Below are 18,881 nucleotides of genomic sequence, written 5' to 3' on the forward strand. Positions count from 1 at the left end.
CTTGCCGAACCTCCGCCACTCCACCTCTGAATGCACTGCGACCCAATCAGCATCCAGAGCTCACTGCCACTAACCACCATTTGCAATCATTCGAGCAGAAGGAATCGCTCCATAAGGCCATAAATCACCTAAGTTGCGGTTGTCTTCCTCGCCTCCGGTCGAGCATCGCCATGGTTAGGTCCCAGCGCCCCTCTGTCCATCTTAGCAATCCCCAGGAGCTTCCAAAGACGGTGCTGCAAAATAATGTATACAAACTATATAACTTGGCTACGAACAATAGGCCATCCCTCCATTTGTCTCCTATAAGCAGTTCCAACAATGTATTAATGGTGACAGCAGGGTTACAAATTTGTAATTCCTCTCAAATAGCCTCCTACATCCGATCACTGGAGCGAAGGAATGTTCATGGGCTTATTCTATTCAGCCTCAGCGCTTCTGAAGAGTGGCAACACCAACGAGCATAAGCTAAACTATATGTAGCTCATAATTTCAGGTAGTAATTGATAGCAAAAGAATTTTCCAGGCAATAACTGAGATTGCACTGTATTTTCTTCCGATCCCAAATAGAGGTATGTCGAGAGATTACTGCATCTCTTTTGTTCTCTTGTCGAGGCCAGCATATCCTTTTTCTGAAACTAATTCTAGCATATCTCCTGGGAAACTGCAGCAGTGAACACACACTGTAAGAAATCTCTTCTAAACGTTTCCGTTCGATGTGTATGACCAGTACTCGTTGACCAGCTCACGGGAGAGAGATCCCTCAGTTTCCATGAGCTTCATGGGCTTGTCATACTCCACTACTTTCCCTGGAAATGTATGCAGATCATTAGTATGGAATACTATGCTGCGGAACCAATAAGTTGCAGAACCAGTAAGTTGGCAATAAGAGAAACCAATAGGTTGCAGAACCAATAAGTTGTCATACTCCGCTAGTTTCCCACATTAGTATGGAATACTATGTTGCAGAACCAATAAGTTGGCAATAAGAGGAACATACATACCATCACTTATTGCAAGTACCATGTCACAGCCCATAACTGTTGGTATACGGTGTGCGACAGTAATAACGGTGCAATGTTTGAATTCTGACTGGATCGTTTTCTGAAGGACGGCATCAGTTGCATTATCTATAGAGGCCGTGGCTTCATCAAGAACTAAGATCCTGCACCTTTTCAAAAGTGTGCGGCCCAAGCAAAAGAGCTGCCTTTGGCCCATGCTCCAGTTCGACCCGTCTTCCGCGACTGTATGGAAAGATATAGATCAGTACTATGAAGAACACAATTCCAGACATCATGCTAGCAAACTGATCCGACTCATACGCCTAGTACTACAAGCAGTTTGACAGATTTATTGGCGCATGTATTCTAATTGGTTAGGGGCATAAAATCAAAAGACTGAAGCAGAATTGTAATATGCTATCCTATTTTGTTAGGGCCATAAAATGAAATCCAGAAATTAAATCATAGGTACAGTGAGGTTTCCTACCAAGTGAATCCAATCCCTGTTCCTTCTCCCGGACAGCTTCAAGAAGTTGGCATTTGTCAAGAACCTGCAACCGAACAGCATATGAATTAACCAATTTAATGGGTTCTTTTTCCAAATGCACGTATGGCATATAACAGAGAATGGACTTATCGTTTGACAGGCCCACTAATCAGTTTATTCATCCCAATCAGACAAGGAGCTTACTGTTCTGAAATTGTAGATACATAACATGTCTTACCTCCCATATTTGTTGATCTGAGAACTGCCCAAGAGGATCTAGATTATATCTTACTGTACCCTGAAAAAGTGTTGGATCTTGTGGAATGATGCCCAAACGTGAACGCAGGTCATGTAAGCCTATTTTACTGATGTTCACAGAGTCTATAATTATTTCCCCTTCAGCAGGTTCAACAAGGCGAAACAATGCACCAATTAAAGTTGTCTTGCCACTTCCTGTTCGACCAACTATACCAATTTTATCTCTACCTTGAAACTTGCAAGTGATTCCATGTAGTACAAGGGGAGTATCTTCCCTATACCTAATCTGTCAATGAAAACCAATCACACACATCTGTCAGAATATTTGAAGGGTTTCGCCCTAGTCAGGCATACATGCATATTTTATATTTGCTTACCTTCAAATCTTTAAGCTCCACACTGCCAACCTGGGGCCAATCTGGTGCTGGTCGGTTTTCTTCAATAACTTCTGCTGCTTCACTCGGAATGTCCATGTACTGGTTCACCCGTTCCACAGATATTATTTTGTTTGCAAGGTCACATTGCTTTTGAATAGAGCTAACAAAGGAATTATTTAGGGAAAGGCCGTAGGACAATGCCATTCCAACAAAACCTGTGCCAAGTATGGTAAAAAGTAATTAGTTTTCTGAGGATAATGTTGATTTCTTTATAATCCAGTGCATATTAAATGTATATTTATAATGACAGTGGCACATAGACATTGAGCGTATAACGTGTTACTAAATGGAAAATTGGGTATCCTCCACTAGGGTTTCGAGCCATTCGCCGTTATGCAGAAGGATTCTGTAACTCTATTTGATAAAGAAAGTAGGCTTTCATAACGAAGTAGAGCCTTCGTAACACCTAATACCAGGAGCCTATGGAAACAAACAAAAAAGCTTTTGCAGTGCAAAATAACGATTCATTGCAAATCAGATGAATGCAATGATCAATCGTCATACAGCTTGTAAGCTGCCATAAATATGTGCAGCACATGAAACAACTATGTGATGCTTGTACCTGGAATAAGCTACATACCAGGGCTAAAAGTTCCTGCAGGAAGAAGAGCCATGACAAAAGCAGAAGAAGAAAGAACCGCAGCACTCATTATTTCCAGACGATGAATCAACCATTCAGTTGCTGCAAAATTAAAAAAGTACGGACCAGCATTCTTGTCAACTAACTCCAGATTTTTAGCAAAGAAACGACCTTCTTCCTCAAAGGCACGTATTGTTATAGCCCCTGAGATCGATTCACCTAAGTGATTTACTAGAGCAGACTTGGTAGTGCCATTGATACGCATCAATTCCTTAGCCGAGGCTAAGTAGTACCTCTGCATGAACAAACATATGAAATGTCAGCCAACGGGAATTGTGAAACGAAAAAAGTAGACGAACTTTACCTCCTGGGTGAAAATAGCAGCATATCATTTGGTGAATGAAATAACCAAAGAAAGGGGGTTTAGGCGTTTAGCCATACAGAAAAAGGCCACAAGATTACCTGTAACCGAATTGCCAAAACTATCATTGGCAATGATACAAACAGAACTTGCCATGTAACAACAGCCAATACCCCCAGATTGCTATACGCATTTAAGCTGGAACTAAAGCCAAACATCAATGCAAATGGAACATCAAGGTCAATGATGCTTAAATCTGAAGAGACCTGCAGGTTGGGGGGAGGGTTGATCCATTAATATAAAACCTTGTAACGTTAAACTGAATTGTAGTTCATATAGTTGTGTTTGTTTGAGAATTTTTACCCGGCTAAGAACCCTGCCTAGAGGAGTAGAATCAAAGAAGGACATTGGTGCACGGAACAATGAATTAAGTAGCTGGGAAAATAAGGATCTTGAAGTCTGCATCCCAAGAACAACGAAGAATATAGATCTTGATAGCACAAAGAACACCGTGCAAACTCCAATAACAATGTACACAGAAATTAACTTCAGTGCACTAACATCAGGATTTTGGACATTAGCGGCCATCCATGAATTCTGTGATATTTGCCCAGCTATGAAAATTATGTGAGACATGACAGAAAGGGAGGCATACAGGAAGCCTTTTTTCTGGCGCAGGTATAGGATATAAGGCTTAAGACCTGCGTCCCCTGATTCTCTTTCCTCTGTTTTGATCAGTTGATCTACTGGTGATGGCTTCACAGACTCTATATATCTGTTTCCATGAATACCATCTGTCTCCTTTATTGGCAAATCCTTTGCTCTGTGATGGGCCATATTGTTAAGATCTGAAACACCAGTAGTATCTTTATGGGCATTTACAAGATATTTAAATTCTTGGCAATCTGACAATAAATCGTGATAAGATGCAGACCGAATAACCACCCCATCTGACATTAACTGCCAAAAATTATCACTAGTTTTAGACGAAATCGACAAATATAAATACATCTCACTACAAACAAAATATATTAAATCATGAGAGAGAAAGAGACCAGAATGGAGTCAAATCCAGGTAGAAAATCCACTTGGTGGGTCACCAAAAGAACAGTCTTGTCTGACAGAATACCCATGACATAATCCTGTCACGCAAGTAAGAGCTTTATTACACAATTCATAATAAGATAGGAATACAATCTACTCCTACTGATACAATTCTTACATTAAAGAGACTTGTTGCTGTATGGGCATCGACAGCACTGAAAGGGTCATCAAGAAGATAGATGTCGGCATTCTGGTATAATGCACGAGCAAGCTGAACACGCTGCTTCTGACCACCACTGAGATTTATTCCTCTCTCCCCAATTTGAGTAAGATCGCCGAATGGCAGCATTTCAAGGTCCTTGAGCAACGAGCACCTTGCAAGTGTTTCTTGGTACATTTGTCTGGCCATCAAAGATCCAAAGAGGATATTATCTTGTATAGTTCCTGTTTGGATCCATGCAGTCTGAGAAACATATGCTATTCTTCCACAGACTTGAATCTGAAATACGTACACAAAGATTAATGATCTGATATTAAGTTCTTACAGAAAAGGAAATGACGAGTCTACTTTATGACGGCAACTATTCTCAACCAAAATTATCATAACAACTTGGCAAAATCAAACAAGATGCAGTTGTGAACAGGCGGTACTTCGATAAAGAAATTGGAAACTAGCCAAATTAAGGTTCTTAACCACACAGAGCAATACTATGTTGCCCAATGCCCGATGAATATGGCACTTGTACTTGCAGTACAATGGCAAATTTTATCATGATACAGAATCTGCAAGCTGATAAAAAAAGGAACATAATGAATGTAAAAAATAAATTACAAAAGCAACAGCTTTTTTCGTGCATGAGAAAACCCAAAAGGGATAACAGAAGTACATCAAAACCTCACAAATTGACAGCCATTTGATTTTCTACTTCATAAAAAAGATGAAGGCAATAGAAAAGCATACCGTGCCTTCAGTTTTGGGGACCTCTCCGAGTACAGCAGCCAAAAGTGTTGATTTTCCTGATCCTACCTCTCCACAAATTGCAATCTTTTCTCCAGCTTTGACCACCAGATTTATATTGTTTAGAGTTGGTTTTGATGGATTCTCATCCCAGGAGAAACTGCATGAGTTCATCGCTATTGGATAATCGGTGCCCACACGGTATTTCTTCCTAACTTGCCCATTCAGCTCACGTGCATCAAGGAACTTTGATATCCGAGTGAAAGCAACCTTAGCTTGTATTGCAACTGCGATAACAATTGGTATTGATCTAACTGGCTCCTGCACAAGACGCAGAGTTGCTACAGTGGTGAAGACGTTGCTAGCGTCAAGAGGGATTTTCAAAAGATAGCATGTTAGAAAGGTTGCCGCTGAAACTAAAACAGGTGATGACCAGAACACGATACTGTTGTGTGCCCTCCTAAGCAAGAATGCTGACAACCACTTATACTCAACCTCCCTCAACCCCTCGATGACCTTCTTGAAGTGAGCTTCCCATGCATAAAGCTTCAAGATCTTCATATGAACTAATGACTCAGACATGGCCTTCAATCTCACATCTTGTGCTTCCATAAGCTTACTCTGAAATTTGTTCTGTAGTTTCGCCAATGGAGCATTACCAACTACGGTGATAATGATAACAGCTAACGATGAGACCGCTGCAGCACCAACTGCATTGTACAGAATTGCCAGAGCAATGCAAAGTTGAATAGTTGTTGTCCACGTTGGGTGGAACCAGTACGGGAATTCCCCAACCCGGTAGGCATCAACTGTCACATAGTTCATAATCTGTCCAGAAGAGTGCTGCATTTTTGCGGAGTTTGATAGCTTCTGTTGCTTCTTATAAATAGCTGCTGATAGCAATGACCTCACTTGGAGTCCTAATCTCCGAGTACGGAAATACCACTGCCTCTCTGACAAAGATTCACAACATTTGCAAATGAACAATGTCGCAGCCAGCACAAAGCCTTCATATTTGAAGGTCCCTTTCCCAACTGATACATTGATGAATGCCTTGAGAAGCAATGGGCCTATAGATAAGGTGAGCACCTTGAGCAAAGCAAAGAAACCTGAGACCATGATCCCACGCTTGTGACAAGAAACAATGGTCCACAAGAGTGATGGTGTGGCATTTGACTGGGACTGCTTGCTGTTCAGCTTCGCCAAGAATATCAAGTACTGGTTATGTGCTAGGTCTGTGGTTTGTAAAAGCGGCACATCTTTGTCCTCGAGAGGCTTCTTGTAACCCATCTTCATCAAATGATTTAACCACCAGAATGACATCTTGCTGAAAAAACCAGCTTTGGCAAAAAGAGTCACTTGACTGTCAGAATCAGCCATCTCACCATCTGCCTCGGCGTTCAGGGGCTTGTATAAAGCATTTCCATTTCCTTGGTAACCCTCTTCGTCATGGCTGCACCGAACGCCATAAAGTAAAAGGAGAAATGCATCTGGTAGGGACAGAACATCCAAGCAAGCCTTAATGGTAATTGCCTTCTTTGCAACAATGCCAACCACTGAGGAACAACCTATGAATGCTGCATACGTGGTCACCAAAACAGAAAAAAGTTTAACAAATGCAGCTCCAAGAAACCGAGGCCTGATGCTGAAAGCAAAGCTGGAACAGATCAAATTGAATCCTTGAGATAATGTCACAAGCCACCAGTGTGGCGGGTAAACAGAAGCATCCTGATTGAAGATGTTGTCCAGCATCGAGAGTCCTAGGCCAAGATAAACCAAACCCAAGCAGCCACTGAACAATACTGCAGCCAACTGTAGTGGTGAACTGAGTGTGAAGAGTTGCCGCATAGATGCTCTGCTCTTCGGAATTTGGACAAGTAAATGGAGTGTGAGCACAAGTATGAGCAGCATGCCGATGCCAATCGCCACCAGATGATTCGTGCAAGTGGAAGAGTCGAATATTCCGTTGAATGCACATGAAAGTACATCTTGGTTGGAGCATACTGGGCTCCCGCACAAGTTCATAATCCAAGAACCTGAAGTAATGGCCAAGTATCGGAGTGAGATTCCCAGCTTGGTTTAATCCCCAACAGCAAGGTTGACTGTCAAAAGGTAGCAACAAAGATGTGGCTATATATGCTAAAAAAATGATGTAGCATGAGAAATGTGGAGAGAGGACTAACTTGTGAGGAACCCCATCAGTGTAATCTCGAATGCACTGCTGCCGAGGAGAGTGGATCTGGTGCTCTTCAGAAATCAGAACCTGCAGCAACCCATGAACTAGTCAGAATAAAGAACATTAGAACAGGTGAAGAAAACGGACAAAGAACAGAGACTGAAAACACCACTGAGCAAGATTAGAAATGTTTGTATGTAATCACAGATCTTCCCACGATTCACAATGCAAAGACCATAGTGAGGCGCGAAAATCAGGGAACCACAAAGCTGCACTGTTTTCCATGAGCAACTGACCAATAACTGAAGCAAGATCCCACAACCTATATGAAATTAAAGCAGCCACAGATCCCATGGTCACACAACCTCACGAAATCAAAGCAGCCACAGATCCTGCAACTACTGAAACTGAAGAAACCATGAAACTTAATATAATCTGCGAGGAATCGGAAAGAATCAGGACAATGCGCGAGCACCAAACACGGAATCAGGACAATGGCGGCAGCACTGACCTTTCTGGCGGCCACGGCGGCCTCCTCGCCGTCGTCACCGACCGCGAGCTCCCCGATGTGGTGACGCGCGGACGGACGAACGGCGGCAGGCCACTCACTAGCTGCTGCCCCAGTGCTCGGCGGGCCGCGGGCCTTTTCATCAGTGGGGGGCCGGAGGTGGTAGGAGCCACGGCGCTAGATGACGACAGGAGGGGAGAGCGACGGAGCGCACGCGGGCACTCGCGTTCGTCACTGCTCGCGTCGTCGCGGCGTCCTGCCTGTGGCTGCCGGGCGTGCCGTGCCCCGCATCGCTTCTCCGCCGCCAGCCGACCATCGCGACCGCGACGACCTACCCTGGTAACCGCACACGTGGACCGGATGATTGACTATTTTTCTCTTCGGGGAAGAAGGTTCACTTTTACGAGTAGTGTCAATTTAGTTCTTGTTTTCGAACCAACCTGTGGTTGGATTTTCTTTTTAAACGCAATCAATTGTTGGTGGTATATCGTGGAAAAAACAAACAATTGTTGGTAGTCTATTGTCAAAAAACAATCAATTGTTGGCTGCTATATTTCTTCAAATCTCACATACAGTACCTTTCAAATTTTGATCAGATAGTTGGTGTCTTCTATCAACATCACTCGTGCATAAGTACAAACTAAATGCTACAATTAAATGTTGCTACAGTTTGTGTACTTCCAATATACCAGAATTTTTAGCTATTGATGTGCTTCCAGGCAATGGAGAATTTGTTTATAATAACACACTGATAGTGATAACTCTATAATAAGAATAATAAAACATTGATAGCCCTGTTCAGTCGAAACAGACATCTGAGATCAACGTCAAGCTTTCCTTCTCCAATGGGATGAGATCGTATCAAATTTCTCCACTAGATTCTCCTAATTTGTTTTCTTCCACACATGCATGCATGGTTGACGGAGAGCGACTTAATTCAAAAAGCATCACCTCAGCCTGAATGGAGTCAACAGAACCATATCCCAAAGAAAAAGAGGAAAAGGAGAAAAAAAACAGAACCATCCATATGATCTCAAAATTTCTGATAGTGGTAGAGGGCAAAATAATTTCCGGAAATTACTGAAAGATGGCACCATATTTTCTTCAGACCTCAAATGGATAAATCCCTCTGAGGTATATGTCAGGAGATTACTATATATGGTCTTTTCTCTTGTCGAGGAACCATCAATAAACACACACCATCAAGGATCTCTTCTAAATGTTTCCGTTTGATGTGTATGACCAGTACTCATTGACCAGCTCACGGACAAGAGATCCTTCAGTTTCCATGAGCTGCCTTTGGCCCATGCTCCAGCTCGACCCGTCTTCAGCAACTATATGGCAAGATCTTGATTATTACAATGAAGAGCAAAAGCTCTAATCTGCACCATTGGTCTGTCTCAAAAATTGTAATCTTGTTGGGGGGTGTTCGAAGCACAACCTGGAAGCTTTGATGCTTGGGATTTGCTTTTTCTGGAAACAAGGAACCACCCCTAATCACCCATGTTGAAGGACAAACAATTTCGATTGGGCAGAGGAAGTGCACATCGCTCAAGTGCTGCCTTTGGCAATTGTTACGCTGCATCTCGTACCCCTTCCGTATCGGTTTGCAAATTCGGTGAAGCAAAATGCGCTCTTTGTATTGGTTTACTCTAATATCTCGAGAAGCAAGAGTCTGCATTATGGACTGTTCCACCCAACAAAGAACCTACATATATGGATTGTGTGGTGGTGGAAAAACCGCCGCTTGCGCATATATACACTGTTCATTCCCCTGCCACCAAAAGAGCTCATCAGGTCATCATATTGCCATGATCATTTGCATTACTATGGCATGGTAGATCATCATGCTTTTGTGTTCCATGGAAATGCAGTTTTCACTACCGGAATCGCCACTTCACCTCTGTCAAAAGAAAACACTAAGCTCTGAAATCAGAGTCAGTTGAGAGCTCGCTCCATGGCAAAAACTGCATGATAAAACACGAAAAATGCGGGTCCAGATCTCCCATATCCGAATCACAGTTATGTACCCTGTATCCACACAATGTGTGCGGCATCCCGATTAAGAAGACGGCACATCAACCACTGCTCTCAACATAAACGAACCTGGGCTGAAAGCTGGCCTTGAGATCTGGATTTGGTTTTGCTCTGAAGCTGATTGTGTTAAGGGGTAAGTATATTTTTGTGTTCGAACTCTTCTGAAAGTTGAGAAATCGTCCCTCAACTTCAAAACCATCAAAAATCAGTCCCTCAACTATTTAAACCATATACTTTTTGTCCCTTATAACACTTAAGGTGGTTTTACTGTGACGTGGACCCTGTTTTGACTGGAACTGGCCACGTGGACTGGTTTTGACTGTTTGTGCATGAGTATGTGTGTGCGCGTGTGTACAAGTGAGAACAAGAGAAAAGGAAAATGTTTGCACTGAATATAGCTTAACAAAATCTGAATATAACTGAAAATAGTTTGGACATTTCAGAGCATTGTACTGAATTTATTTAGTTGAACATAGTCTGAACCCAATTTAGTTGAACATAGTCTGACAAAGTACTGAATGGGAAAGGGAAATAGTACTGAATATAGCTTACAATCAACGACAAACATGAACTCTCACATGGTCTGACACAAGAACAGACAACAGCAAAACAAGCACTAGTCTGGTAGTTTTGCTGGCACTTTCTTTGCTCTTTTATTTCCACCAACTTGGGAACTTGCCGGGCCTGAGGTAACATTGACAGTAAAGGATGAACTGGGCTCAACCAGCAACCGCGGGCCTCAATCACCACCGCCCATGAGGGAATCGTCGTCGCAGCCGCTGCCTAAATCGCCGCCGCCGCCCAGAACTGGTCGTGCTCAAGGTCGCCGCAGCCGTGCCCTAGCAGCCACCACCACAACCACTGTGCTCAGCCAGCAACCACCGCGCCTCAGTAGGGGCAGCACAACAAAAGTTGTGAAAAATACACTGTACTTTATAGTAGTAGCAGCAGTAGGGGCAGCACAACAAACAACAAACAACAACGACAAATGCACTAATTGCCCTTTTCGATCCGAAACAGGCACGTGATCAACAATTCAACATCAAGCTTTCCTTCTTCAATTATTAATCAGATCATATCAAAATTTTCCACTAGATTTTCCCTAATTTAGTTTTGTCCAAACATGCATGCATGGTTGATGCCTGGATTAAATCGTAAAGCATCACCTCAGCCTGAATGGGGTCAACATAACCATATTATTTCGCAATAAGAAAAACAGAACCATATTTGAAAGAAAAGGAGAACAGAACCGGCACCGGCACCGCCTAGCTAGGTATGCTTTTCTGTTCCATTCAGCCTCGGTGCTTTTGAAGAGTGGCGATACTGAACAAACATAGGCTAAACCATATGTAGCTCGAACTTTCAGGTAGCTGTAGAGAGCAAAAAAATTCCGGGAAATGACTGAAAGATGGCACCGTATTTTCTTCAGATCTCTAGTAGATGAATCCCTCTGAGGTATGTCAAGAGATTAAACTATATATGGTGTTTTCTGTTGTCGAGGCAGCAGCACCAAACACACACCATCAAGAATCTCTTCTAAATGTTTCCGTTTGATGTGTATGACCAGTACTCGTTCACCAGCTCGCGGAAGAGAGATCCTTCAGTTTCCATGAGCTTCGAGGGTTTGTCATACTCTGCTACTTTCCCTGGAAATGAATGTAGCTCATTAGTGTCGATTATGGACTATAGAACTCTGTGCTGCGGAACCAATAAGTTGGCAATAAGAGGAACATACCATCACTCATTGCAAGTACCATGTCGCAGTCCATGACTGTGGGTATACGGTGGGCGACCGTAATGACGGTGCAATGTTTGAATTCTGTCCGGATCGTTTTCTGAAGGACGGCATCTGTTGTGTTGTCTATAGAGGCAGTGGCTTCATCAAGGACCAAGATACGACACCTTTTCAAAAGTGTGCGGCCCAAACAAAAGAGCTGCCTTTGGCCCATGCTCCAGTTCGACCCGTCTTCCGCAACTGTATGGCAAGATCTTGATTAGTACAATGAAGAACAAAACTCCAGACGTCATGCTATCCGATTGATCCAACTCATATGCCTAGGACTACCAGCAGTTTGACAAATTTAGTGGCAGATGTATTATGAGACCCCTATTTTGAGTTCTGACATTGACTACTTGACTAGAGCGTAATTTATGCTTGCCTAATTTGCTAGGGCAATAAAATAAATAATAGAATCGTACCAAGTGAATCCAATCCCTGTTTCTTCTCCTGGACAGCTTCAAGAAGTTGACATTTGTCAAGAACCTGCAACATAAATAGAGAAAGGTAACCAATTTAGTGATTTCTTTCAAGATATATGTACGCCATAAACAGAGAAAGGTAGTCATCTGACATGCCCCTAGATCCGTTTACTCATCCCAATTTGATAAGGTGCTGAACTTTCTAACATCAAAGTGCCTTCATCATAATCCTATCTGATCAATGGGTAAGACAAGAAAAGGCAACATAGATATCTGTGTACATCTTACCTCCCATATTTGTTGATCTGAGAACTGCCCAAGAGGATCTAGATTGTATCTTACTGTACCCTGAAAAAGTGTTGGATCTTGTGGAATGATGCCCAAACGCGAACGCAGGTCATGTAAGCCTATTGTACTGATGTCCACGGAGTCTATAATTATTTTCCCTTCAGCAGGTTCAACAAGGCGAAACAACGCACCAATTAAAGTTGTCTTGCCACTTCCTGTTCGACCAACAATACCAATCTTATCTCTACCTTGAAACTTGCAACTGATACCGTGTAGTACAAGGGGTGCATTTTCCCTGTACCTAATCTGTCAAACGAAAATCAATAGCGTACGTTTGTTAGTGTTTCTAAATGTTGTGCCTAGTCAGACATACATGTATATATTAATATTTGATTACCTTCAGATCTTTAAGCTCCACACTGCCAACTTGGGGCCAATCTGGTGCTGGTCGGTTTTCTTCAATAACTTCTGGTGCTTCACTCGGAATGTCCATGTACTGGTTCACCCGTTCCACAGATATTATTTTATTTGCGAGGTCACATTGCTTTTGTATGGTGTTAACAAAGGAATTATTTAGGGAAAGGCCATAGGATAGTGCCATTCCAATAAAACCTGCCCAAGTATATAAAGTAATTAGTTTTCTGATGGGAATGTTGATTTCTTTATAACCTGGTGGTGGATATTAGATAAGTATATTTGCAATGACTTTGGCACATAGAAATTGGGCATAGTGTTACTAGCTCCATTCTACAAAGAAAGCATGCTTTCGCAGCAAAAGCTAAAATTTCATAACACCTAATATCAGGACCTATGAAAACATAGATAAAAGGTTCTTTGCACTGCGTATAATGATTTACTGCAAATCAGATGCATGCAGGAATCAATCGTCATAGAACTTGTAAGCTAACATAAGTTTTCAGACCGGGGGTGTTTTCCTTGAAAGAAAAAAACCATAAGCTTGTCAAGCCCTTGAAACAATTATGTGATGGTTGTACTTACAATAAGCTACTTACCAGGGCTAAAAGTTCCTGCAGGAAGAAGAGCCATGACAAAGGCAGAAGAAGAAAGAACCACAGCACCCATTATTTCCAGACGTTCAATCAACCATTCAGTTGCTGCAAAATTAAAGAAGTATGGACCAGCATTCTTGTCAACTAGCTCCAAATTCTTAGCAAAGAAACGATCTTCCTCCTCAAAGGCGCGTATTGTTATAGCCCCTGAGATCGATTCACCTAAGTGATTTGCTAGAGCAGACTTGGTGGTTCCGTTGATCCGCATCAATTCCTTAGCTGAGGCTAAATAGTACCTCTGCATGAACAAACATAGCAATTCTCAGTCAAATGGAAATTGCGAAATGAAGAGAGTAACTAATTCACCTCTAGGATGGAAATAGCAACGAAATAACCAAAGAAATGGGATTTAGCCAGACAGAAAAAAGAGCCACACCAATCACCTGCAACTGAATTACCAAAACTATCATCGGCAGTGCTACAAACAGAACTTGCCATACAACAACAGCCAATACCCCCACATTGCTATATGCGTTTAAGCAGGAACTGAGGCTAAACATGAATGCAAATGGAATATCAAGGTCAACGATACTCAAATCTGAAGAGACCTGCAGGTTGGGGGAGAGGGGGTTAATTCATCATTACAAAACATAGGAATGTAAAACATAATTATAGCTGTTGCTTGTTCCAGAATTTTTACCCGGCTAAGAATCCTTCCTTGAGGAGTAGAATCAAAAAAGGACATAGGTGCACGGAACAATGAATTGAGTAACTGGGTAAATAAGGATCTTGAAGTTTGGACGCCAAGAACAACGACAAATAAACATCTCGATAGCACAAAGATCATTGTGCAAACTCCAATACCAACGTACACAGAAATTAACTTCAGTGTACTAACATGAGGATTTTGGACATTGGCAGCCATCCATGAATTCTGGGATATTTGCCCAGCTAAGAAAACTATGTGAGACATAACAGAAAGAGAGGCATACAAGAAGCCTTTATTCTGGCGCAGGTAAAGCATATAAGGCTTAAGACCTGTGTCCCCTGATTCTCTTTCCTCTTTCTTGATCAGTTGATCTACTGGTGATGGCCCCACAGACTCTATGTATCTGTTTACATGAATTCCATCTGTCTCCTTTGTTGGTATTTCCTTTGCTCCGTGGGGAGCACTGTTAGGATCTTGAACACCAACAGTATCTTTATGTGCATTTACAAGGTACTTGAATTCTTGGCAATCTGCCAATAAATCTTGATAAGGTGCAGACCGAATAACCTCCCCATCTGACATTAACTGCCAACAAATATCACTAGTTTTAGTGGAAATCGACAAAAAAAATACAGCTCGCTACAAATAAATATAAATCATAGTGGCATATAAATCATGAGAGAGAGAGAGAGAGAGAGAGAGAGAGACCAGAATGGAGTCAAATACAGGTAGAAAATCCACTTGGTGGGTCACCAAAAGAACAGTCTTGTCTGATAGAACACCCATGACATAATCCTGTCACACAAGTTACATTAAAGGTTATTCGGTCAAAACAGTTCGTAATAAACAAGGAATACAATCTGAGTCTGCTGATAAGGTAGGCTCTTACATTAAAGAGGCTTGTTGCTGTATGGGCATCAACAGCACTGAAAGGGTCATCAAGAAGATATATGTCTGCATTCTGGTATAGTGCACGAGCAAGCTGAACACGCTGCTTCTGACCACCACTTAGATTTACTCCTCTCTCCCCAATTTGTGTGCGGTCGCCGAATGGCAGCATTTCAAGGTCCTTGACCAATGAGCATCTCTCAATTGTTTCTTGGTATATTTGTCTGTCCATCAAAGATCCGAAGAGGATATTATCCTGTACAGTTCCTGTTTGGATCCATGCAGTCTGAGAAACATATGCTATTTTCCCACAGACTTCAATCTGAAATATGTACATAAAGGTTAAAAAATAGTGCATGAATTTTACAATAATAAAAGAGGATATTAATTAACACAATTTTTTTTGTTGATGATCCGAAATAAGAACATTATGAATTTATGATAACAATAAATTGCAGGAGCAACCAATTTTTTTAGTGCATGAGAAAACCCAAAAGGGATAACTAAAGAACATCATGTATTTGAGATAACAAAAGTATGTCATAACCTAACAATTTTGGCAGACATTTGATTTTGTAGTTAGAAGAAAAATGAAGATAATCAAAAAGCATACCGTGCCTTCAGTTTTGGGGACCTCTCCAAGTACAGAAGCCAAAAGCGTTGACTTTCCTGATCCTACCTCTCCACAAATTGCAACCTTTTCTCCAGCTTTCACCACCAGATTTATATTGTTTAGAGTTGGTTTTGATGGATTCTCATCCCAGGAGAAACTGCATGAGTTCATCGCTATTGGGTAATCGATGCCCGCACGGTATTTCTTCCTAACTTGTCCATTCAGCTCAGGTGCATCAAGAAACTTTGATATGCGAGTGAAACCAACCTTAGCTTGTATCAGCACTGCAATAACATCCGGTATTGTCCTAACTGGGTCTTGCACGAGACGCAGAGTTGCCACAGTGGTGAAGACGTTGCTAGCATCAAGAGGAATTTTGAAAAGATAGCATGTTAGAAAGGTTGCTGCCGAAACTAAAACAGGTGATGACCAGAACAGGAAACTGTTGTACGCCCTCCTAAGCAGGAATGCTGACAACCACTTATACTCAACCTCCCTCAATCCCTCGATGACCTTCTTGAAGTGACCTTCCCATGAATAAAGTTTCAAGATCTTCATATGAACTAAGGACTCAGACATGGCTTTCAATCTCACATCTTGAGCTTCCATAAGCTTACTCTGAAATTTGTGTTGCAGCTTGGCCACCGGAGCATTACCGATTACAGTGATAATGATGACAGCCAATGATGAGACTGCTGCAGCACCAACTGCATTGTACAGAATTGCCAGAGCAATGCAAAGTTGAAGACTTGTTGTCCATGTTTGGTGAAACCAGTACGGGAATTCCCCAATCCGGTAGGCATCGACAGTCACATAGTTCATAATTTGTCCAGAAGAGTGCTTCATTTTTGCAGAGTTTGATAGCTTCTGTTGCTTCTTATAAATAGCTGCTGACAGGAATGACCTCACCTGGAGTCCTAACCTCCGAGTGCGGAAAAACCACTGCCTCTGCGACAAAGATTCACAGCATTTGCAAACAAACATTGTCGCAGCCAGCACAAAGCCTTCATATTTAAAGGTCCCTTTGCCAACTGATACATTGATGAATGCCTTGAGAAGCAATGGGCCTGTAGATAAGGTGAGCACCTTGAGCAAAGCAAAGAAACCTGAGACTATGATCTCACGCTTGTGGCAAGAAACAATAGTCCACAAGATTGATGGTGTGGCATGTGACTGCGACTGCTTGCTATTCAGCTTCTCCAAGAACATCAAGTACTGGTTATGTGCTCGGTCTGTGGTTTGTAAAAGTGGCATATCTTTGTCCTCAAGAGGCTTCTTATAACCCATCTTCATCAAATGGTTCAACCACCAAAATGACATCTTGCTGAAAAAACCAGCTTTAGCAAAAGAAGTTACCTGAGTGTCAGAATCAGCTATCTGATCATCTGCCTCGGTGTTCAGGGGCTTGTATAAAGCATTTCCTGTTGCCTGGTAATCGTCTTCATCATGGCTGCGCCGAACGCCATAAAGTAGGAAGAGAAATGCAGCTGGTAGGGACAGAACATCCAAACAGGCCTTAATGGTGACTGCCTTATCTGCAACAATGCCAACAACCGAGGAACAGCATATGAATGCTGCGTACAGGGCCACCAGAATCGACCAAACTGGAACAAATGAAGCTCCGAGAAACCAAGGCCTGACGCTGAAAGCAAAGCTGGAAAGGACCAAACTGAATCCTTGAGATAATGTCACAAGCCACCAGTGTGGCAGGTAAACAGAAGCATCCTGACTGAAGATGCTTCCCAGCATCGACAGTCCTAGGCCAAGATAAACCAGCCCCAGGATGCCACTGAAGACCACTGCAGCCAACTGCAGTGGTGAGCCGACTGCGACGAGCCCCTGAGCAGACGCTCCACTCTTCGGGATTTTGATAACCAGCTGGAGTGAGAGCGCGAGTACGAGCAGCAAGGCGATGCCAGTCGCCGCCAGATGATTCGTGCAAGTGGAAGAGTCGAATACTTCCTTGAAGGCACATGAAAGTACATCTTGGTTGGAGCATACTGGACCCCCACACAAGTTCATCATCCAAGAACCTGATGAAATGGCAAGTATTAGAGTGAGATTCCCAGCTTGTTTCCAAAATGATGTGCTAGTTATGTAACAAGAGAAAGGTGAAGCGAGGACAAACTTGTGAGGGAACCCATTTATGTGATCTTGGTTACACCGCCAAGTTGATCAGTTTCCCCTTCCGGCCCTGCAGCGACAAATGAAACAATTGTTTGCTGAACAAAGTGACAGGGAACAGCATTAAACGAGAAGTGTTGTTTTCTGAACAAACGAGAACAGATACTAGAACAATTTGTCCTGGAGCAAGATCATAGTTGTTTGTATGTACCCACTTATATTCCCAAGCCCACGCAAGACCAAGATTAATGTGCGGCATTTTTAATAAAAAGAAAAAAGAAAAATCAAGGAACCCCAAAGCCGCACTGTTCTTCATGACCACCGTCAGAAGTTCAGAACAAGATGATGAACTGTACGCAGGAGTGGCCATCAGCTGCGTTCCCTCACGAATCGCCATGGAAAGGTAGATCAGTCGGGACGACGCTCGATTACCATTCACCAAACACGGAAGAGAAAATCCCCTTCCGCATTGACCCGCATTTCTTTTTCTCCTCCAAAACTTTTGCAGGCTCAAAAGTTTTCCCCTTTTACTTCCCTGACTCAGTTCCTCATTGACAAGGTGGGCAATGGTGGCGGCACTCACCTGTGTAGCGGCTACGGCGGCGGCCTCCTCGCCGTGGTCGCTGACCGCGAGCTCCTCGGCGTATTGACGGGCGGCAGGCCACTCACTCGCAGCTCCTGGGCTCGGCGGGCCGCGGGCCTTTTCATTGGAGGCCGGAGGTGGGTGGGTGGGAGTTGCGGCGCTTGATGACAGAAGGAAGGACGGAGGTAGGAGCCGCCGCGCTAGATGACAGGGGCGGGGCGCGCGCAATCGTCACTGCTCACGTCGTGGCGGCCCGCCGGCAAGCCGCCGGTACCCGGCTGTGGCTGTCGGGCGTGCCGTGCCCCGCATCGCTTCTCCTCCGCCGGCAGTGAGACTGGTAACAACCGTACACGTGGATGGTGGACTGTAACGAGTGGCAGGACAAAGAACACAAGAGTAATAGTAGTAGAAAATTATACGAAAGTGCTATTGTGAGCTCGAGCTCACAGGCACCCTTTGCTACAGTACAAACAAAAAAATATTTAAAAAGTTCAAAAAAATCTGAAATTTTTTGGCAACAAACATTGACATATTTTTCACATGCGTACAAATTTTCATGACAAAATGACATTCATGCAGGTCTCAGCAAAAAAAACAAAATCGATGCTCCAAAATGCTTCCAA

The 18,881-nt window shown here is 42.9% G+C and overlaps 2 protein-coding genes across 2 annotated transcripts; both read right to left on the reverse strand.

Moving 5' to 3' along the window:
• Nucleotides 1-555: 555 nt before the first annotated feature.
• Nucleotides 556-8,024, reverse strand: LOC119332214 (ABC transporter C family member 10-like). Its single transcript, XM_037605394.1, has 13 exons — nucleotides 7,811-8,024; nucleotides 7,307-7,386; nucleotides 5,127-7,159; nucleotides 4,344-4,664; nucleotides 4,177-4,263; nucleotides 3,485-4,081; nucleotides 3,223-3,387; nucleotides 2,761-3,055; nucleotides 2,121-2,335; nucleotides 1,724-2,029; nucleotides 1,486-1,549; nucleotides 1,002-1,241; nucleotides 556-806 (listed from the first exon to the last, which is right to left on the reverse strand). The coding sequence occupies exons 2-13, from the start codon at nucleotides 7,320-7,322 to the stop codon at nucleotides 697-699; spliced, it is 4,449 nt and encodes a 1,482-aa protein (XP_037461291.1). The 5' UTR covers nucleotides 7,323-7,386; nucleotides 7,811-8,024; the 3' UTR covers nucleotides 556-696.
• A 2,848-nt stretch (nucleotides 8,025-10,872) lies between these two features.
• Nucleotides 10,873-18,540, reverse strand: LOC119329677 (ABC transporter C family member 10-like). The gene is made up of 13 exons (XM_037602740.1): nucleotides 18,259-18,540; nucleotides 17,680-17,745; nucleotides 15,552-17,584; nucleotides 14,940-15,260; nucleotides 14,759-14,845; nucleotides 14,042-14,635; nucleotides 13,785-13,949; nucleotides 13,345-13,639; nucleotides 12,729-12,943; nucleotides 12,332-12,637; nucleotides 12,044-12,107; nucleotides 11,580-11,819; nucleotides 10,873-11,490 (listed from the first exon to the last, which is right to left on the reverse strand). The coding sequence occupies exons 2-13, from the start codon at nucleotides 17,693-17,695 to the stop codon at nucleotides 11,381-11,383; spliced, it is 4,446 nt and encodes a 1,481-aa protein (XP_037458637.1). The 5' UTR covers nucleotides 17,696-17,745; nucleotides 18,259-18,540; the 3' UTR covers nucleotides 10,873-11,380.
• Nucleotides 18,541-18,881: the final 341 nt, after the last annotated feature.

The sequence above is a fragment of the Triticum dicoccoides genome, chromosome 7A (genome assembly GCF_002162155.2).
Source record: "Triticum dicoccoides isolate Atlit2015 ecotype Zavitan chromosome 7A, WEW_v2.0, whole genome shotgun sequence".
Lineage (NCBI taxonomy): Eukaryota > Viridiplantae > Streptophyta > Magnoliopsida > Poales > Poaceae > Triticum > Triticum dicoccoides.